This window comes from Heterodontus francisci, chromosome 14 (assembly GCF_036365525.1).
Source record: "Heterodontus francisci isolate sHetFra1 chromosome 14, sHetFra1.hap1, whole genome shotgun sequence".
Taxonomy (NCBI): Eukaryota; Metazoa; Chordata; class Chondrichthyes; order Heterodontiformes; family Heterodontidae; genus Heterodontus; species Heterodontus francisci.
In genome coordinates, this window is record NC_090384.1 from 41355534 (window position 1) to 41371934 (window position 16401).

The 16401-nt window shown below is 46.6% G+C and overlaps 1 protein-coding gene and 1 pseudogene across 4 annotated transcripts in view; one reads left to right on the forward strand and one right to left on the reverse strand.

Moving 5' to 3' along the window:
• Window positions 1–16401, reverse strand: part of tkfc (triokinase/FMN cyclase) — a 180745-nt gene that overhangs the window by 93204 nt on the left and 71140 nt on the right. For all 4 annotated transcript variants that reach the window (XM_068046053.1, XM_068046054.1, XM_068046052.1 and 1 more), the window contains 3 exons: window positions 9161–9298; window positions 7451–7557; window positions 3761–3864 (listed from right to left, as the gene is read on the reverse strand). In XM_068046053.1, the coding sequence (XP_067902154.1) occupies window positions 3761–3864; window positions 7451–7557; window positions 9161–9298 (349 nt within the window). The remainder of the gene's footprint in view (window positions 1–3760; window positions 3865–7450; window positions 7558–9160; window positions 9299–16401) is intronic.
• LOC137377367 (U2 spliceosomal RNA) lies at window positions 10077–10182 on the forward strand (annotated as a pseudogene).

Below are 16401 nucleotides of genomic sequence, written 5' to 3' on the forward strand. Positions count from 1 at the left end.
ATTCACCCATAATGATGCCAGTCAGAATGAGTAGTTTGTGTCTCTGGCTGACTTCCCAAAGGTGCAGGGGGTCCTCAGCTGCACACACGCGGCAACTGTCCACCCCCAGATCAACCAGGAGTATTTGTAAACTGCAAGGGATTCCATTCCATCAATGTGCAGCTCGTGTACAACCTCAAGAAAAGGTTTATGCAGGTGTGCGCCAGGTTCTCAGGGAGCTACTGAAATGATTTCATCTAGCAGCAGTTCAAGATACTTGATCTCTTTGGGCCTGCAAACAAACTTCAGAGGTGGCTGACAGCAGACAAAGCAAAACCCCATCTGACGTTAACTCTGTTTCTCTCTCAACAGATGCTGCCAGACTTGCTGAGTATTTCAAACACTTTCTATTTAATTTCTGATTTCCAGCATCTGCAGTATTTCGCTTTTGGGTAATGAGACCTGTGAAAAACCCAACCAATGAAGCCCACGAGTGCTACAACGGAAGCCATATAAAAAAAGACTTCCATTTATATACTGTTTTTCACGACTAACGGACATCTCAAAGCGCCTTACAGTCAATGAAGTACTTTCTGAAGTGTAGTTACTGTTGTAATACAAGAAACCCGGCAGCCAGCATGCACATAGCAAACTCCCACAAACAGCAATGTGATAATGGCCAGATAATCTGTTTTTGTGATGTTGATTGAGGGATAAATATTGGCCAGAACACAAGGGTTAACTCCCCTGCTCTTCCTCAAAATAGTGCCATGGGATCTTTTATATCCACCCAAACAAGCAGATTGGGCTACAGTTTAATATTTCATTCAAAAGACAGATCCTCCAATAGCCTTGTGTCAGCCTTGATTTTTGTGCTCAAGTCCTGCAGTGGGACTTGTACCCTGAACTTTGTGACTCGGAGGCAAGAGTACTACCAACTGAACCACAGCCGACACTGACAATTAGATGTGTCATTCAGCAAGTGATCGGCAATCTCAAGTTGCACTTCAGCTGCCTGGACAGATCAGGAGGCAGGCATTAGTACTTCCCAGCGAAGGTCTCCAGAATGATTGTGGTGTGCTGCACTCTTGCAACATTGCGAGGCAGTGAGGACTGCAGCTGCAGGAGTAACAAGGTGTTGAGCACACTACAGGCTGAATTTTATGGGCCCCCTGAGATGGGTTCGGAGTTGGGGGGGTCCAAGAATTGCCACGGAGGCGGGGGTCGGAGGGCCCGTCGCCTCCCCGTCATCACACAATTTTGTTGGGGGCGGGATAGGACAAAGACGGCCTTCCCGCCTAGAGGCCAAATGAGGCCCTTAAGTGACCTATTAATGGCCACTTAAGGGCCTCTTCCTGGTGCTGCTGGCAGGGGAGGCCCTCTGCCATGTAGGGAGGTCTCCCAGTAAAACCTTCCTGTGGGTTTGGAGGGGGAAAGGGCCCTCCTCTGTGGGCAATCTGTGGCCCACGGAGGACCCCCGCTAGGAAAACCTGCACCTCCCTGAACCACACTTCTGCACACCCCTGACCGGGGCTTACCGGTCTGGGCCTGGCGACCCCACCTCACTAACCTTGGATCCAAGCTCTTTGTTCTTTGCTAGGCGTGGTCCAAAGCCTCTTGCAGTACCAGCAGTGGCTACCACTCCCGATGGCGGTGCCGATACTGCTGAGCTGCCGGCCCTGTGACTGGCCGGTAGCTGTTGGAGGCAGGATGCCTGTCTTTAAAGGGACAGGGATCCCAGTGCTGGGCTGTTAATTGGCCCAACTCCGTAGAATTGCTCTGGGGTAGGGGTGGGGCTCCAGCTGGCCGAGGCAAGATATCCCCTCCTTTTCGGCCTGGCGCCGAGAGTCCCACCATGGGCACAAAATTCAGCCTATTGTCTCCAGACAAATCTGAGGAAGAGGAGGAAGCTGGCAACCCCAATGCAGCACCAGCCACTCACACTGCTGCTCAGGATGCCAAGGATTCCCTTGTGGTGTAAGGTTCCGTAATGACCTTCACTAAACCAATTTAAGAGCCACATCCAATGGCCACTCTCATCCAATGTCCCCAACCCCAAACTCAAATCTGACTGGCACAAAGCAATCCTGAAACCAACCAACCACCCAATTCACATCCCCCGTCCCCATCAATTAACGTCTTCCCACACATCAAGAAGAAACTGAAAAGGTGAATTGCCACCTAGTAACTAAGAGCAGGCAATGCCGAAAAGCAGAGCAATTTAATAAATTTTATGTGATTCTACTAAAGAACGGAAACGTTACAACAGAACATTTTCTTATACACCATGTCCTTATTCTTGTGCAACTACAAAGCTTTACTCTACCTGTTCCCACCAGTCCTCCGTGGTGAAACACCTGTGGCTTCAACAGATGTTGTGGCAGACTGCTCACATCCCTACTCTGACTGCTGAGATGTTTTGAGCTGACAATCAATGTGTTGTCTGCCAAAGACAGTTCCAGCTGCAACAAGTGCGGCAGACCTGGTCATGCAAAAGAAGGCAGCATGTCGGGTACTGACTGGGAAGGGGGAGGGGACAACGGTGAGAGGTGGGAGCACTTTGAATGGAGTCCCCCTCTCCATGACTCCCTTCGTTAAACTCCTTCTCATGGACAGCGCCACTTCACTCCTACCAGATCAGTGATGTGCTGTAAGGCCATGGCTGAGGTGTCTGTCATCATATTTAAGGTCCCAGACACGTTAGCATCCAGAGTCTGCATGCCAAGGTCAAGGCTTGCAGGGAGTCATTTGATTGTCACGACTGATTTTCCCCAAATTGGTCACTCTATCCATGGTAAAAGACATCCTTGCAACACTAACGCTTGAGCTGGACTCCTCCATTCTCTCTGTAATCATGGACAGCATGTGGAGAAGGTCTATCGTACATCAACAGATTTTCTGTGCCCCTCAATTATTTTTCTTTTCAATGATCACCCCTGGGATATAACATATTTGTCCAGCTGAGCAGAACTTGGAAAGGATGTGGACTTGCCACAGCTGTCCGTGCTACTACTGTCTACTCTAGCTCACTTGTGAACTGTGAGTCACCAGGTGAAATACCAACGAACTGCCTAACTGTATCCACCGAGTATCTGCGCTGGTGAAAGATAAGCATAAGTCTTGTAATGAATTTGACTAATTTGCAATGAGAATCCAATAAAAACAGTATTGGTCCAAATAGTCATACCTGGGTCACCCCACTCAGTATTGTTTCTCTCGGTCGCCATTCTGACATAATTCCACTATTTTTAAACATATTTCCAAGATTTACTCTGAATTCCCACAGCTTTGAGCTTAACGAATAGCTTTCGTGTAGAACTTTGTCAAATGCCTTTAGGAAGGCTAAGTACACAAAATTGTACAACTTTCCAGTTCAGTTGGGTTGTAAGTTCTACAAAAATGTCAAGGAGATTGGTCACACAGGTACTTTCTCTTCTATATCCTTGCTAACTGATGGTTTACTGGGTTATTATTCTACAGGTAATCCTCAGGTATACTCTGGGTGATTGATTATTTTACATGGTATTGAAATAAGACAAATGGTTTGCATTGTCTACATCTGCACTGTCACCCTTTTTGAAATGGATGCCATGTTGGCCTGCTTCTAATGTGCAGATACTTCTCCAGTCACCCTTGCTCCTTCATAATGGCCATCAACACCACACAAATATTTTCATTTTTCACTCTTCATATTCTTTGATAAATACCATCTATCTCAATGCGTTTATTTGTTTTGAACCTTTCTAAACTATCACAATGTCAGACTGTGACACATACTGACCTCTTCAATGCTTCAATTCCAGAATTCAATGCTGCTGCCCAGGCGGAGGGATTGTTGTTATCTTTCAGAATTTGTGCTGCTGCAGTCAAAGAAATACTGTACAACTACAACAGAAAGGGTAACTTATTATAGGTGAACTGTTCAAAATCACTATAACGATAAAAGTTTATAGCAAAACAGAAAATTCTCAACTCATTCTCACTCAGTGGAGTGGAATGACCTTCCTATTGAGGTGAAATTAATACCAACTCATTACATAATGTTAATTTTCAGATTCATGAGAGATATTCCTTAAATTCCGATATGCACAATCTAGTTTTAAAGACTAATTTAATCATAGACACCTTATCCTGGCCTCAGTATTTCAAATGAATACAAAATGTGTCCCATTAGAATTATTCAGAGCAGTTTTATTTATTTATATTTAATACATATTGGAAACAATCCTCACTTGTTCACGCTTGGGAGTTGAACCAGAGGAATCCCTGCCCACTTCAAAGGATTCATCTACAACCACAATCACCTTCCTTTGGGGTAGGTATGTCTCAAGTCAGTTGAGAGCTTTCCCCCAATTCTCATTGACTACAATTTTACTAGGGATCCTTGATACCGTACTCGGTCAAATGCTGCCTTGATGTCAAGGGCAGTCACTCTTACCTCACCTCCGGAATTCAGCTCTTTTGCCCTGGGGGGGTGGGGGGGTTGCCCATAAAATTCAGCCCTGTAGTGTGCAGCAGTATCAATCATTTGAAGCAGCAACAGGAGGCAGGGAATAAGAAGTCAGTACAGGCTAGTAAGGGAGTAAAGTCATTTGTAGCACTGTGTAAGGGGTAGAAAGAGAATTCTATAATCAACTGAGGGAACAGGAGAAGAGTGCCAGTTTAAACTTAGAAGGCAGGGTTTGAGAAGAAGAACAACAGCTTTAACTAAGGGAATGAAGAATAGTGCTAACTTGCACTGGATCACTGGATGAGACAGGAGTAGTGCCAGGTTAAACTGAGGGGAGATGATGAGCAAGATGAGTGGTGGGAGCAAAAGGTCAGGGAACCAGAATGATACGTGAAACAAAATTCAAATTCCCCTGTTGTTGTTAGGCAAGATTTATACTGCTGGTAAGAACTATTTCACTTCACACAGAACCATTCCAGCTGAGAGAAAATGTTCACACTAACAGTTAGAGCTGAAATGTGCCGAGATCCCAGAGGGATCTTTGTTTTACGTTAATTATTGGAAGTCCCCGCTAAATTAATCTTTATGTGGTTTAAAAAATCCTCAACAGATTATATTTTACTATGTGCTGAAAAAATTATGGATGCTTTTTCCCTTATCATTTCAAGGGCCCCTGTTGACTTGCTTATTTGAGACTTTCAAGCAGCTGGGCTGCTCCCAGGCCTCTGAAAATGGTCTGTCTGTCTCAGCTTTGAGCAATTTTTCTCTCCCGCTGGGCAAGATTTTGGAATGATACAGTCACAAATGGCAATTGGCATGTGGAGAATATCATGTTTGCTATTACAAAAGCAAAATACTGCAAATGCTAGAAACCTGAATAAAGATAGAAAATGCTGGAAAACTCAGCAGATCTGACAACATCCATCGAGACAGAAACAGAGTTAACATTTCAGATGTGACTTTTCATCAGAATTGAGATCTCAGCTTAATATCATGTTTGATATTGTTTGCTTTCATACTCTGGCACAGTACGATGCCTCACTGTGCCAATTTTCAATCACATGTTTCAAAGTCCTCAATTTTTGCGTTGAGTAATTGGAATGAAGAGCCAGAAGCTATAGAGCAGGAGGGCAAGGAAAAATATTTACATTTACATAGCACCTTACCATTTGCTCAGAAACATCCCAATGCACTCAACTTCGAAGTGCAGTTATGCTGGCAAATGCATAGACCTAAAAACAGCAACAAGATGAATGACCAGTTAATTTCCCGTTCTGAAGAAGGGTCACTGAACTGAAACGTTAACTCTGCTTCTCTCTCCACAGATGCTGCCAGACCTGCTGAGTATTTCCAGCATTTCTTGTTTTTATTTCAGATTTCTAGCATCCACAGCATTTTGCTTTTATATTAGACCAGTTAATTTGTTCTGGCGGTGAAGGTTGAGAGGGAAGGATGCCAGTCAGGAAGCTGGGTGAACTTTCTGACCTTCTTCAAATAGTGCTGTGAAATCTTTCACATCTACTGGCATAGGAAGACAGATTTAACATCTCATCTGACTGTTACAGTGATCTATCTGAAAATCTGGAAAATTATGAATGCATGTCCTTTCCTCAAAAATAGGACAAATCTAATTTGGCACCTTCCAACCTCTTGATCTTCAAGAAGTACAAGGGCAGCAAACTAATGGGAACACCATCATCTCCAAGTTGCTCAATAATTCACATGTCATGCTAACTTGGATATAAACTACTGTTCCTTCACTGTCACTAGATCAAAATTCTGGAATTGTTTTACCTCACACCATCAAGAGAGTATCATCAGCACAAAGATTGTAATGATTCAAGGAGAAGGCTCAACACCTTCCAAAAGACTATGGATAGACAATAAATGTATCCCTGTCGTTATCACACATATGCTGAGAAAAAAATAAACAAAAATCTCTGGCAATTCAGTACTTCTGTCAGTACTGTGCTGAGCATCAGCGTAAATTATGTGCTGAAATCCTTTAGTGGGGATTGATCCCTTTGACTCAAAGGCAAGAATGCCAGCTAGCCAAACTAACAAACCGAAGTTCCAAAGTGTAAAGCAACAAATGAAGTAAATGAGGAAGTAGTGGTTCATTTGCACAAAGTTAACTTTTAAAAGCCTAATGATTGTAGATGGAAGGGAACATGAGGGAGACCATACAGTCCAACTTTGAGTTCCTCAGAAGGAGATATGTTGCAGTCGGAGAAAATATGATAATAATGTGGTATAGTAATGTGTCTACATTTCAACGCAATGAAGCTGCAGGAAGAAGAAGATAATGTAGTATCATGTGTTTACAGTTAGAATAAACAGAGGAACTGAGTACACTTTTCTGCATTTCTTTTTTCTTTTCTTTCTTTTTCTTTTGGGCCTCCTTATCTCGAGAGACAATGGATACGCGCCTGGAGGTGGTCAGTGGTTTGTGAAGCAGCGCCTGGAGTGGCTATAAAGGCCAATTCTGGAGTGACAGGCTCTTCCACAGGTGCTGCAGAGAAATTTGTTTGTTGGGGCTGTTGCACAGTTGGCTCTCCCCTTGCGCCTCTGTCTTTTTTCCTGCCAACTACTAAGTCTCTTCGACTCGCCACAATTTAGCCCTGTCTTTATGGCTGCCCGCCAGCTCTGGCGAATGCTGGCAACTGACTCCCACGACTTGTGATCAATGTCACACGATTTCATGTCGCGTTTGCAGACGTCTTTATAACGGAGACATGGACGGCCGGTGGGTCTGATACCAGTGGCGAGCTCGCTGTACAATGTGTCTTTGGGGATCCTGCCATCTTCCATGCGGCTCACATGGCCAAGCCACTTTTCTGCATTACATATATCTGAACTACCAAAAGCTTGGCTCAGTTACCTAATTTACCTGTTGTCTGTAAGCAAATAAAATGAATGTCTATTGTGGTTCTTTCAGCCCAATCATCGAGTCATTCTTTGCTACTTCACTGTTTCACTCTACATGCTGGGGTTAGAAACAGAATCATCATTTAGGCTTACCGCTCCTGACGCCCCACCCATATGGTCTCGTGTCAATCTGCCTAGGCACAAAAGGAGCTGATGACCATTGCCAGGAACTGCAGCAGATACCAGCAAGTTCTTAATGGCTGCGGGCAAAAAAGGAAGAGTCTCAGGTATCAGGAGGTTTTACAAACAAGACTCCAACTCCTTAATGTAACACAGATATATGCAACACCCCTTACTGTAATACGATTTCATATACAATTTCAATTTAGCACTATCTGACATACATTATTTTCACTGTAACACTGATATTTACCACCCTTTCTCCATAATCTTTCTTTATCGCTGATCCCATTTACAATTGAAGTCACTTTTTGTATCCTTCTAATGTCCGTGTGTCCCTTTTAAAGTGTGATGACAAAATTGGCACACAATACTTCAAATGAGGTCTGACCAGTGCATCATACTGTTGCAGCCCTGATAAACTTATAAATGCTAAAGTTAATGATTCACAATCCAGCGTGCAATGTTGTCTGCTGGAACTGCATACTGGGAATTCAAGCACGGAAATTGGCAAATCTTCTGGGAGTTTTTAAATCCATTAAAAATTCTGCATGGCCCACTAATCTCTCCACCCAAATAATGATCCTTGTGGCAAAGCTCCATGTCAGGAATACAAGTTTCTAAAATTACTTCTACACTCCAACAGATTGCATTGGGAGAAGAGCTAGGCAATTAAGTGAATGTGTAAGGAACAGTACATTATAGCATAGATAATAACTCAATTAAGATGCATTGGAAGTAGTCACTGTTGCATTGATCAAAACTTCTTAAACAACCTTGATGACTCAGTTGGTAAATGCACAGCCCAGTAGACTGAACCACACACAAAAAGGGTGGCTGCAACCTCCATTCTGAGTAAGCTAAAATCAGTGGTAGCATTGCAACTGGCCAGGGGAAAGAATAAGCAGTCAAGGTTCCTGCTCTTGATCATTATCCAGTGATTGCTGCTGAAAAGGGTGTGTTTACATGAATGTTAGCTTACGACAGAATATGCAACACCCCATAGTTTGAATAGATTACCAGCACTTACTGTCTGCGCTTTATATATAAACAGTGGCTGCTTGGATGAGGTACTGCAGCATACCCAGTTCCTGTAGAACTATATGTAGGAAAAGGTAACAAAAACTTCTGAAAAAGAGCTGGATATTTGGGAACAAGGATAGAGCTCTTTAAATAGTGTGTATAAAATTATGGTCCTGACCTGCTGGGAACATATAACTATTATAATGAAGAAAAGGAAGTTGTCAGTAGATTAAATGGGTTGCGGGCTGCCCACAATAGATTGTAGACATTCTGTGAATAAACTAGCCTTAAGTGCAATTTCTCATTTGCATAGCAATTTAAAAACATTCTGTGCTTTACATTGTTCATGTGAAAAAAATTCAGTCACTCGATGGAAACAAAGCATGAGGTGCAGAAGTTACCTTATTGTATCTTTAAGGAAGGAACTGAAAGACATTACCAGACAGAGATCTTCCAGAATCAGTTGCTCAGAGCTATCAGTCAGTGTAGAAATATCTCCCTAAGGGAGGGACTGAGGCAGATTTGGCACGGTTTAAATTTAGTTGAGGTTAAAAATGTTGACGTTTCAGCCCCACGTTTCTAAATCATTCATTAGTTCTGCCAACATTTTATCAATATTTATTCCCAAATTCTCAGAGTTGCATTCTTCCAGTAACTGACCCTGTGCTGCCCTTGCATGTGTAACGCCACAGTCACCATCTCCGGCTTCCCTATCCAGTTCATTCAGTTCTTCCTCCATCTGAAACAGAGTGGTGGAGATCATGTCTAAGACTGATCGCGCCTTATCCACAAAAGGACCTGTCAAGCAGTTGAAATTAGTTGTAAGGCATGGTAATTTAAAAACATTCTGTGCTTCACAATGTTCATATTAAAACAATTCAATCACTCTATGGAAACACAGCATGAGGTGCAGAAGTTACCTTATTGTAGGAACTGAAAGACATTACCACGCAGAAATCTTGCAGAATCAGTCGCTCAGAGCCATCAGTCAGTGTAGAAATATCTCCCTAAGGGAGGGACTGAGGCAGAGATGTGGCATGGTTTAAATTTAGTTGAAGGTACACATTGTTGACATTTCTGCCCCATCCTTGTTCACTGTAACTTTCTACATGTACAATGTTATACCTTTGTACAAAAAAAGTGTAAGAATAAACCCAGCAACAACAGGCCAGTCAGTTTAACCTCGGTGGTGGGAAAGCTTTTCGAGATGATAATCCAGGACACAATTACCAGTCACTTGGACAAGTGCAGATTAATTAGGGAAAGCCAGAACAGATTTATTAAAGGCAAATTATATTTAACAAACTTGATTGAGTTTTTTTAATAAGGTAGCAGAGATCATTGATGAAGGTAAAGCAGTTGATGTGGTGTACATGGACTTCCAAAAGACGCTTGATAAAGTGCCACATAATAGACTTGCCAGCAAAGTTGAAGCCCATGGAATAAAAGGGAAAGTGCCAACACGTATATGAAGTGCACTGAGTGACAGAAAACGCAGTAGTGGTGAAGAGTAGTTTTTCGGACTGGAGGAAGCTGCACAGTGGGATTCCCCAGGGGCCAGTACCAGGATCACTGCATTTCTCGGCCTTTTGGCTAAGATCAAGTGTAGTATCTGTTCTTATCAGTGCTTATTTGATTGAGAAGAGACCATGATCATTGCCTTTTGATCCTGGGGAAGCTTTGAGTAAAATGGCTATAACCAATTTTCGAGCTTCGGGCCAGGGAGTGCGCAACACCGTTCGGGTGGTCGTGAAGGACAAGGAAGGAGATGCACCGGTCGATCGCACCTTTTTCATCAAGAAAATTCTCTTCGATTGCTGCGGATTTCAAGCGACGGACGTCTTCTGCCTGCAGGATTTCCCCAGCAGTGGATACTTCGACGTGACGTTCCGGAACGTGGCGGGATGCATCAAGTTCCTGAAGGCGTTCAAGGAGAAAGGGGACCGGGCGCCACTGTCGATCCTCACAGCGGAGCTGCTCTTCACGCTTCCGTCACAACGGGACCGGGTGGTGACGATTCACCTCTACAACCCCCATGTTCCGGTGGTGGATGTACTCACCTTTCTCGCCAGGTACGTCGAGGTGGCCGGCAGCAGCACTGATGTCAAGGACCCCTTTGGGATCTGGACCAGCAAGCGGCAGGTCAAGGTGACCTTGAAGGTAGATCCCAGTGGAGCCATCATCCACCCTCCCTCCAGCTTCGCTATCGGGGGAAGTCGAGGCTTCTTGGTCTACGCTGGGCAGCCCAGAGTTTGCCGCACCTGTGGCAAATCTGGTCACATGGCAGCCAACTGCAACACGGTTGTTTGCAAGAACTGCAAGGAGGAAGGCCATCAGACCAAGGACTGTAAGCAGACTAAGTGTTGCAACTTGTGCGGTGCGGCAGGCCATCTCTACAAGACCTGCCCCAAACGTTGTCTCAGCTATGCTCAGGCGGCAAGGTCCAAGGAATGGCCGGGCGAAGGTTCGACGAAGGCGTCCGCTGTTCGAAAGGAGACCAGCAACCTTCTCCGCAGTGAGGAACTTCAACCTGAGAAGGAAGGGGAGGCGGCTGAAACCAACGACCCAGCACCTACCCAGCGCCCGGAAACCCCTCCTCCACAGACAGAATCAATGGAGGAGGAGGCAGCAGATGGACAAACAGGTCAGTGGCAAGTGGTCCAGAGGAAAACCACAAAGAAAAAACATCCCAAAGCCACCACCCAAACCAGTGGCAAGAGGAGGCTCTCTTCTGAATCAGTCTGCAACAACTCCTCTTCACTGGACGGGGAAATGCTGGAACGACAGCCCCTTCAAAAGAGGCGGCAGAACTCCGAGATGGATGAGAGAGCATCCCAGCCCCCGGGCACTGGAAGCTGTGATGGGTCCGGCGTGCCCCAACCCCAATTCCCCACACGTAACGACGTGGCCAACGCATCTCAGCTCCGGGACACCGGGAGCAAAGACACGTCTGGCGCACCTGAGCTCCGGGAGACCGGGAGCTGTGATGTTTTCGAGGAGGAACAGATGGAAGCAGCTGAGGACAACCCAATCCTCTCTGCCTACAAGACCCCCCCGATGTCACCCGAGCGGCACAAACCCTGCATGAAAAATCAGGAGGGGTTTCTGAGCCCAACCAATGTGAAACTGCTTGCGCATACGATGGGTATGCAGGAACATCCCGAAGGGGAAGGACTGGGACTAGCGAGGACAAATGGTATGGGAAGCAACAACTAATTTTTAGTAAAAAATGGGTGTAAGAATTGCTTCCATTAATGTGCGTAGCATTAAATCGACTACGCGATGTGTTTCAACCTTGGATTACCTTGCCAAGGTCAAAGCTGACCTACTGTTTCTGCAGGAGTGTGGAATACCACACCTCAGCACCTACAGGCAGTGGTCGCGATGGTGGTCCCACGGGCCATCGATCTGGTCGGGGGGTAATGACTGCCGTTCCTCCGGCCTGGGTATTCTGCTGCGGGGAGGTAACTTCACCATCTCCGAAGTTAAGGAGGTCATGGGCAGTCGCCTCCTCGTAGCAGACGTGATGTACAACAACGCTCCGCTCCGGTTGATCAACGTGTACGCCCCGGTACAACGCAGCGAGCGGCTGACCGTCTTCCAGCAGCTCCCACTGCTGCTGGCGACGTCCAGGCCGGTCATCCTAGGCGGTGACTTCAACTGCATCATCGATGCGGCTGGACGATCCGGCAGTGACGACAGCAAACTGGACGCTACGTCCAGATTCCTAGTAGAAACAGTTAAGGATGCCAAACTGCACGACGTCTTCAGCAAACCTGCAGACGGAGCGCAGCGCAGATACACATGGTCAAGATCGGACGGGTCTGCCCGTTCCAGGATTGACTTCCTGTTTGTGTCCCGTGCTGTCACGGTCGGATCCACCGACGTCAAGCCGGTGTTCTTCTCCGACCACTGCCTCTTACTGGCCGACTGTCACTTACAGGACGACCAGCGGGTTGGCAGAGGGACGTGGAAGCTCAATGCGACACTGCTGACCCCAGAGAACGTTGAGGAACTCAAAAGGGATTACAAAGGTTGGAGGACTGTGAAACCCCTCTTTGAGTCTCCAGTTCACTGGTGGGAAGCGATTAAGGAGAACATCAAGAGGTTCTTCATCCACAAAGGTGTTCAGAAGGCGAGAGAGAGACAGAGGGAACTGTCCCGACTCCAGAAAATTATGCAAAATCTACTCCGGTTGCAGTCAATGGGGGTCGAGGTCAAGGAGGACCTCCAAGAGGTGAAGAGCCAGCAGGCCTCGCTCTTTGCCAAGGAGGCCTCCAAGATCATCTTCCGGTCCAGAGTCCGCTCCATCGAGCAGGATGAGACGTGCTCGCGTTACTTCTTCCAAAAGGTACACAGAGAGAGCTCTGTTATCAGCAGCCTGAAGGAAGAAGAAGGCTCGGTAACGTCTTCGCAGTCCGACATACTAAGGATCAGCAAATCCTTTTATGCTGGGCTGTATGACGCGAAGCCCACAGACAGCAGAGCCTCCCAGTCCTTCCTGTCATCTATCACAGAGGTCTTAGATGACAGCAGGAGGGAGGGACTGGACAAGCCGCTAACTCTGGACGAGCTGACAAAGGCCGTCGAGTCTTTCGAGGCGAGTAAAACTCCCGGGAGCGACGGCTTACCGGTCGAGTTGTACTCGGCCCTGTGGGACTGGGTCGGCCCGGACCTGCTGGAAGTATACGAGAGTATGCTCCTGGCCGGTAGCATGTCAGAATCCATGAGAAAAGGCATCATCACCCTCATTTACAAGCAGAAGGGGGAGAGGGTAGAAATCAGAAATTGGCGGCCCATCTCACTGCTTAATGTTGATTACAAGATTCTGTCCAAAGTCATAGCCAGTCGAGTCAAGTCTGCTCTGGAGCTGGTGATTCACCCCGATCAGACCTGTACTGTACCCGGCAGGAAGATCTCTGATAGCCTCGCGCTACTCAGGGATACGATCGCCTACGTACGGGACAGGAGGGTGGACACCTGCCTCATCAGCCTGGACCAGGAGAAGGCCTTTGACAGGATATCGCACACCTACATGATGGACGTGCTTTCCAAAATGGGGTTTGGGGAGGGAATCTGCAATTGGATCCAACTGCTCTACACAAACATCAGTAGCGCAGTGTCAATCAACGGGTGGGAATCTGAAAGTTTCCCGATCAAATCTGGAGTCAGACAGGGCTGTCCTCTGTCCCCGATCTTGTTTGTTTGCTGTATTGAACCCTTTGCTGAGTCTATTAGGAAGGATGCGAGCATAAGAGGGGTGACAATCCCAGGCAGCGGAGGCACTCAGGTCAAAACCTCCCTGTACATGGATGACGTCGCCGTCTTCTGCTCGGATCCGCTGTCCGTGCGCAGACTGATGAGCATCTGCGACCAGTTCGAACTGGCCTCGGGAGCCAAAGTTAACCACGGCAAGAGTGAGGCCATGTTCTTTGGGAACTGGGCTGACCGATCCTTTGTCCCCTTCACCGTCAGGTCAGATTACCTGAAGGTGCTGGGGATATGGTTCGGAAGTGCCGGTGCGTGCACCAAAACATGGGAGGAGCGAGTAGCCAAGGTACGACAAAAGTTGGGCATGTGGGGGCAGCGATCTCTCTCCATTGTGGGTAAGAACCTGGTCATCAGGTGCGAGGCGCTCACGTTGTTGCTCTACGTGGCGCAGGTCTGGCCCATACCCCACTCCTGCGCCGTGGCAGTCACCCGAGCCATTTTCCGCTTCGTCTGGGGATCTAAAATGGACCGGGTCCAGAGGGACACGATGTTCAAATCTCTGGACATGGGCGGGAAAAATGTACCCAACGTGGCCCTCATCCTGATGACCACCTTCGTGTGCGGCTGCATCAAGCTATGTGTCGATCCCCAGTACGCAAACTCCAAGTGTCACTACGTGCTGAGGTTCTATCTGTCCCCGGTGTTGCGAAGGATGGGCCTGGTCACATTGCCGCGGAACGCACCATGCAGTTGGGCGGCGCCGTACCACCTATCCTTCGTGGAGCAGTTTCTGCGGAAAAACACCTTTGACCACCGGTCCATCAGGCAGTGGTCTGCACGGAATGTCCTCAAGGCCCTACGGGAAAAGGAAACGGTGGATCCTGTCGGATGGTTCCCCGAGCAGACCATCAAAGTCATTTGGCGGAATGCCTCATCACCAGAACTTTCAAACAAGCACCAAGACGTAGCTTGGCTGGTGGTGAGAAGGGCCCTCCCCGTCAGATCCTTCATGCACACCCGAAGTCTCGCCCCCTCCGCACAGTGCCCCCGCGTTGGCTGTGGTGGGGAAGAGACGGTCGCCCACCTCCTCCTGGAATGTGCCTTTGCAAAGCAGGTGTGGAAAGAGATGCAGTGGTTTTTGTCAAGGTTCATCCCAAGCAGCTCTGTAACACAGGAGTCTGTGCTCTACGGGCTGTTCCCAGGGACGCACACCGAGACAAACATCAACTGCTGCTGGAGGACTATCAATTCGGTGAAAGACGCCCTTTGGTCTGCCCGAAACTTGCTGGTCTTCCAGCGCAAAGAGTTGTCCACCACCGAATGTTGCAGACTGGCACATTCCAAGGTCCAGGACTACGTGCTGAGGGACGCACTAAAGCTTGGGGCAGCCGCAGCAAAGGCTCAATGGGGAAAGACCACAGTGTAAGGTTCCCCCACCAAGCTAGACTGAGGGGCTGGATCCATGGGAAACCCCTCGAACTGTATTGTTAATATTCTGAATTGCTGTAAATGTAAAACTGTAATTGACATGACAATTGAGAAACGGAAGGGTTGGGAAGAAACTCATGACAGTATTGAAGGAAACTGATCTCCCTTGCAATGTTTGTATTTTTTGGTGCTGTTTGGAAACTGTTTGGCAATGTAATTTTTACAGATTTTTATGAATAAAGTATATTTTGGAAATAAAAAAAAAAAAATATCAATGACCAAGACTTGGGTGTACAGGGCACAATATTAAAATTTGCAAATGACACAAAACTTGAAAGTATTGTGAACTGTGAGGAGGAAAGTAATAAACTTCAAAAGGCTGGGGGAATGGGTGGACACACGGCAGATGAACTTTAATGCAGAGAAGTGTGAAATGATATATTTTGGTAGGAAGAACAAGAGCAATAAAAAATAAAGGATGCAATTCTAAAGTGAGTGCAGGAACAGAGAGGCCTGGAGTATGTGTGCACAAATCGTTGAAGGTGGCAGGGCAGGTTGAGAAAGTGGTTAAAAAGGCAAAGGGAATCCTGGATTTTATAAATAGAGGCATAGAGTACAAAAGCAAGGAAATTATGATGAGCTATTATAAACTCTGGTACAACCTCAGCTGGAGTATTGCGTCCAATTCTGGTCATCATACTTTAGGACAGATGTGAAGGCTTTAGTGAGGGTGCAGAGGAGATTTACCAGAATGGTTCCAGAGATGAGGCTCTTCAGTTATGTGGAGAGCTTGGAGAAGCAGAGTTTTTCTCCTTAGAGAGATTGAGAGGGGATTTGATAGAAGTGTTGAAAATCTTGAGGGGTCTAGACAAAGTAGATAGAGAGTACCTGCTCCCATTGGTGGAAAGGCTGAGAACCAGAGGACACCAATTTAAGTTGATTGACAAAAGAACCAACGGCGACATGAGGAAATGATATTTTACACAGCGAGTCGTTAGGATCTGGAACGCATGAGCTGAGAATGTGGTGGAGGTAGATGCAATTGTGGCTTTCAGATAAGCACGTGAAGAAAAATAAATTGCAGGGCAACAGGAAAAGGGCAGGAGAGTGGGACTAGCAGAGAGACGGCACAGACATGGTGGACTGAATGGTATTGTTCTGTGCTGTAACCATTCTATATGAATATATGGCACTATAGCTCTGTGAAGGACATCTCAGTAAGTGAATCAGTGAAATGATGCAATACGAATCCTGAGCTCATC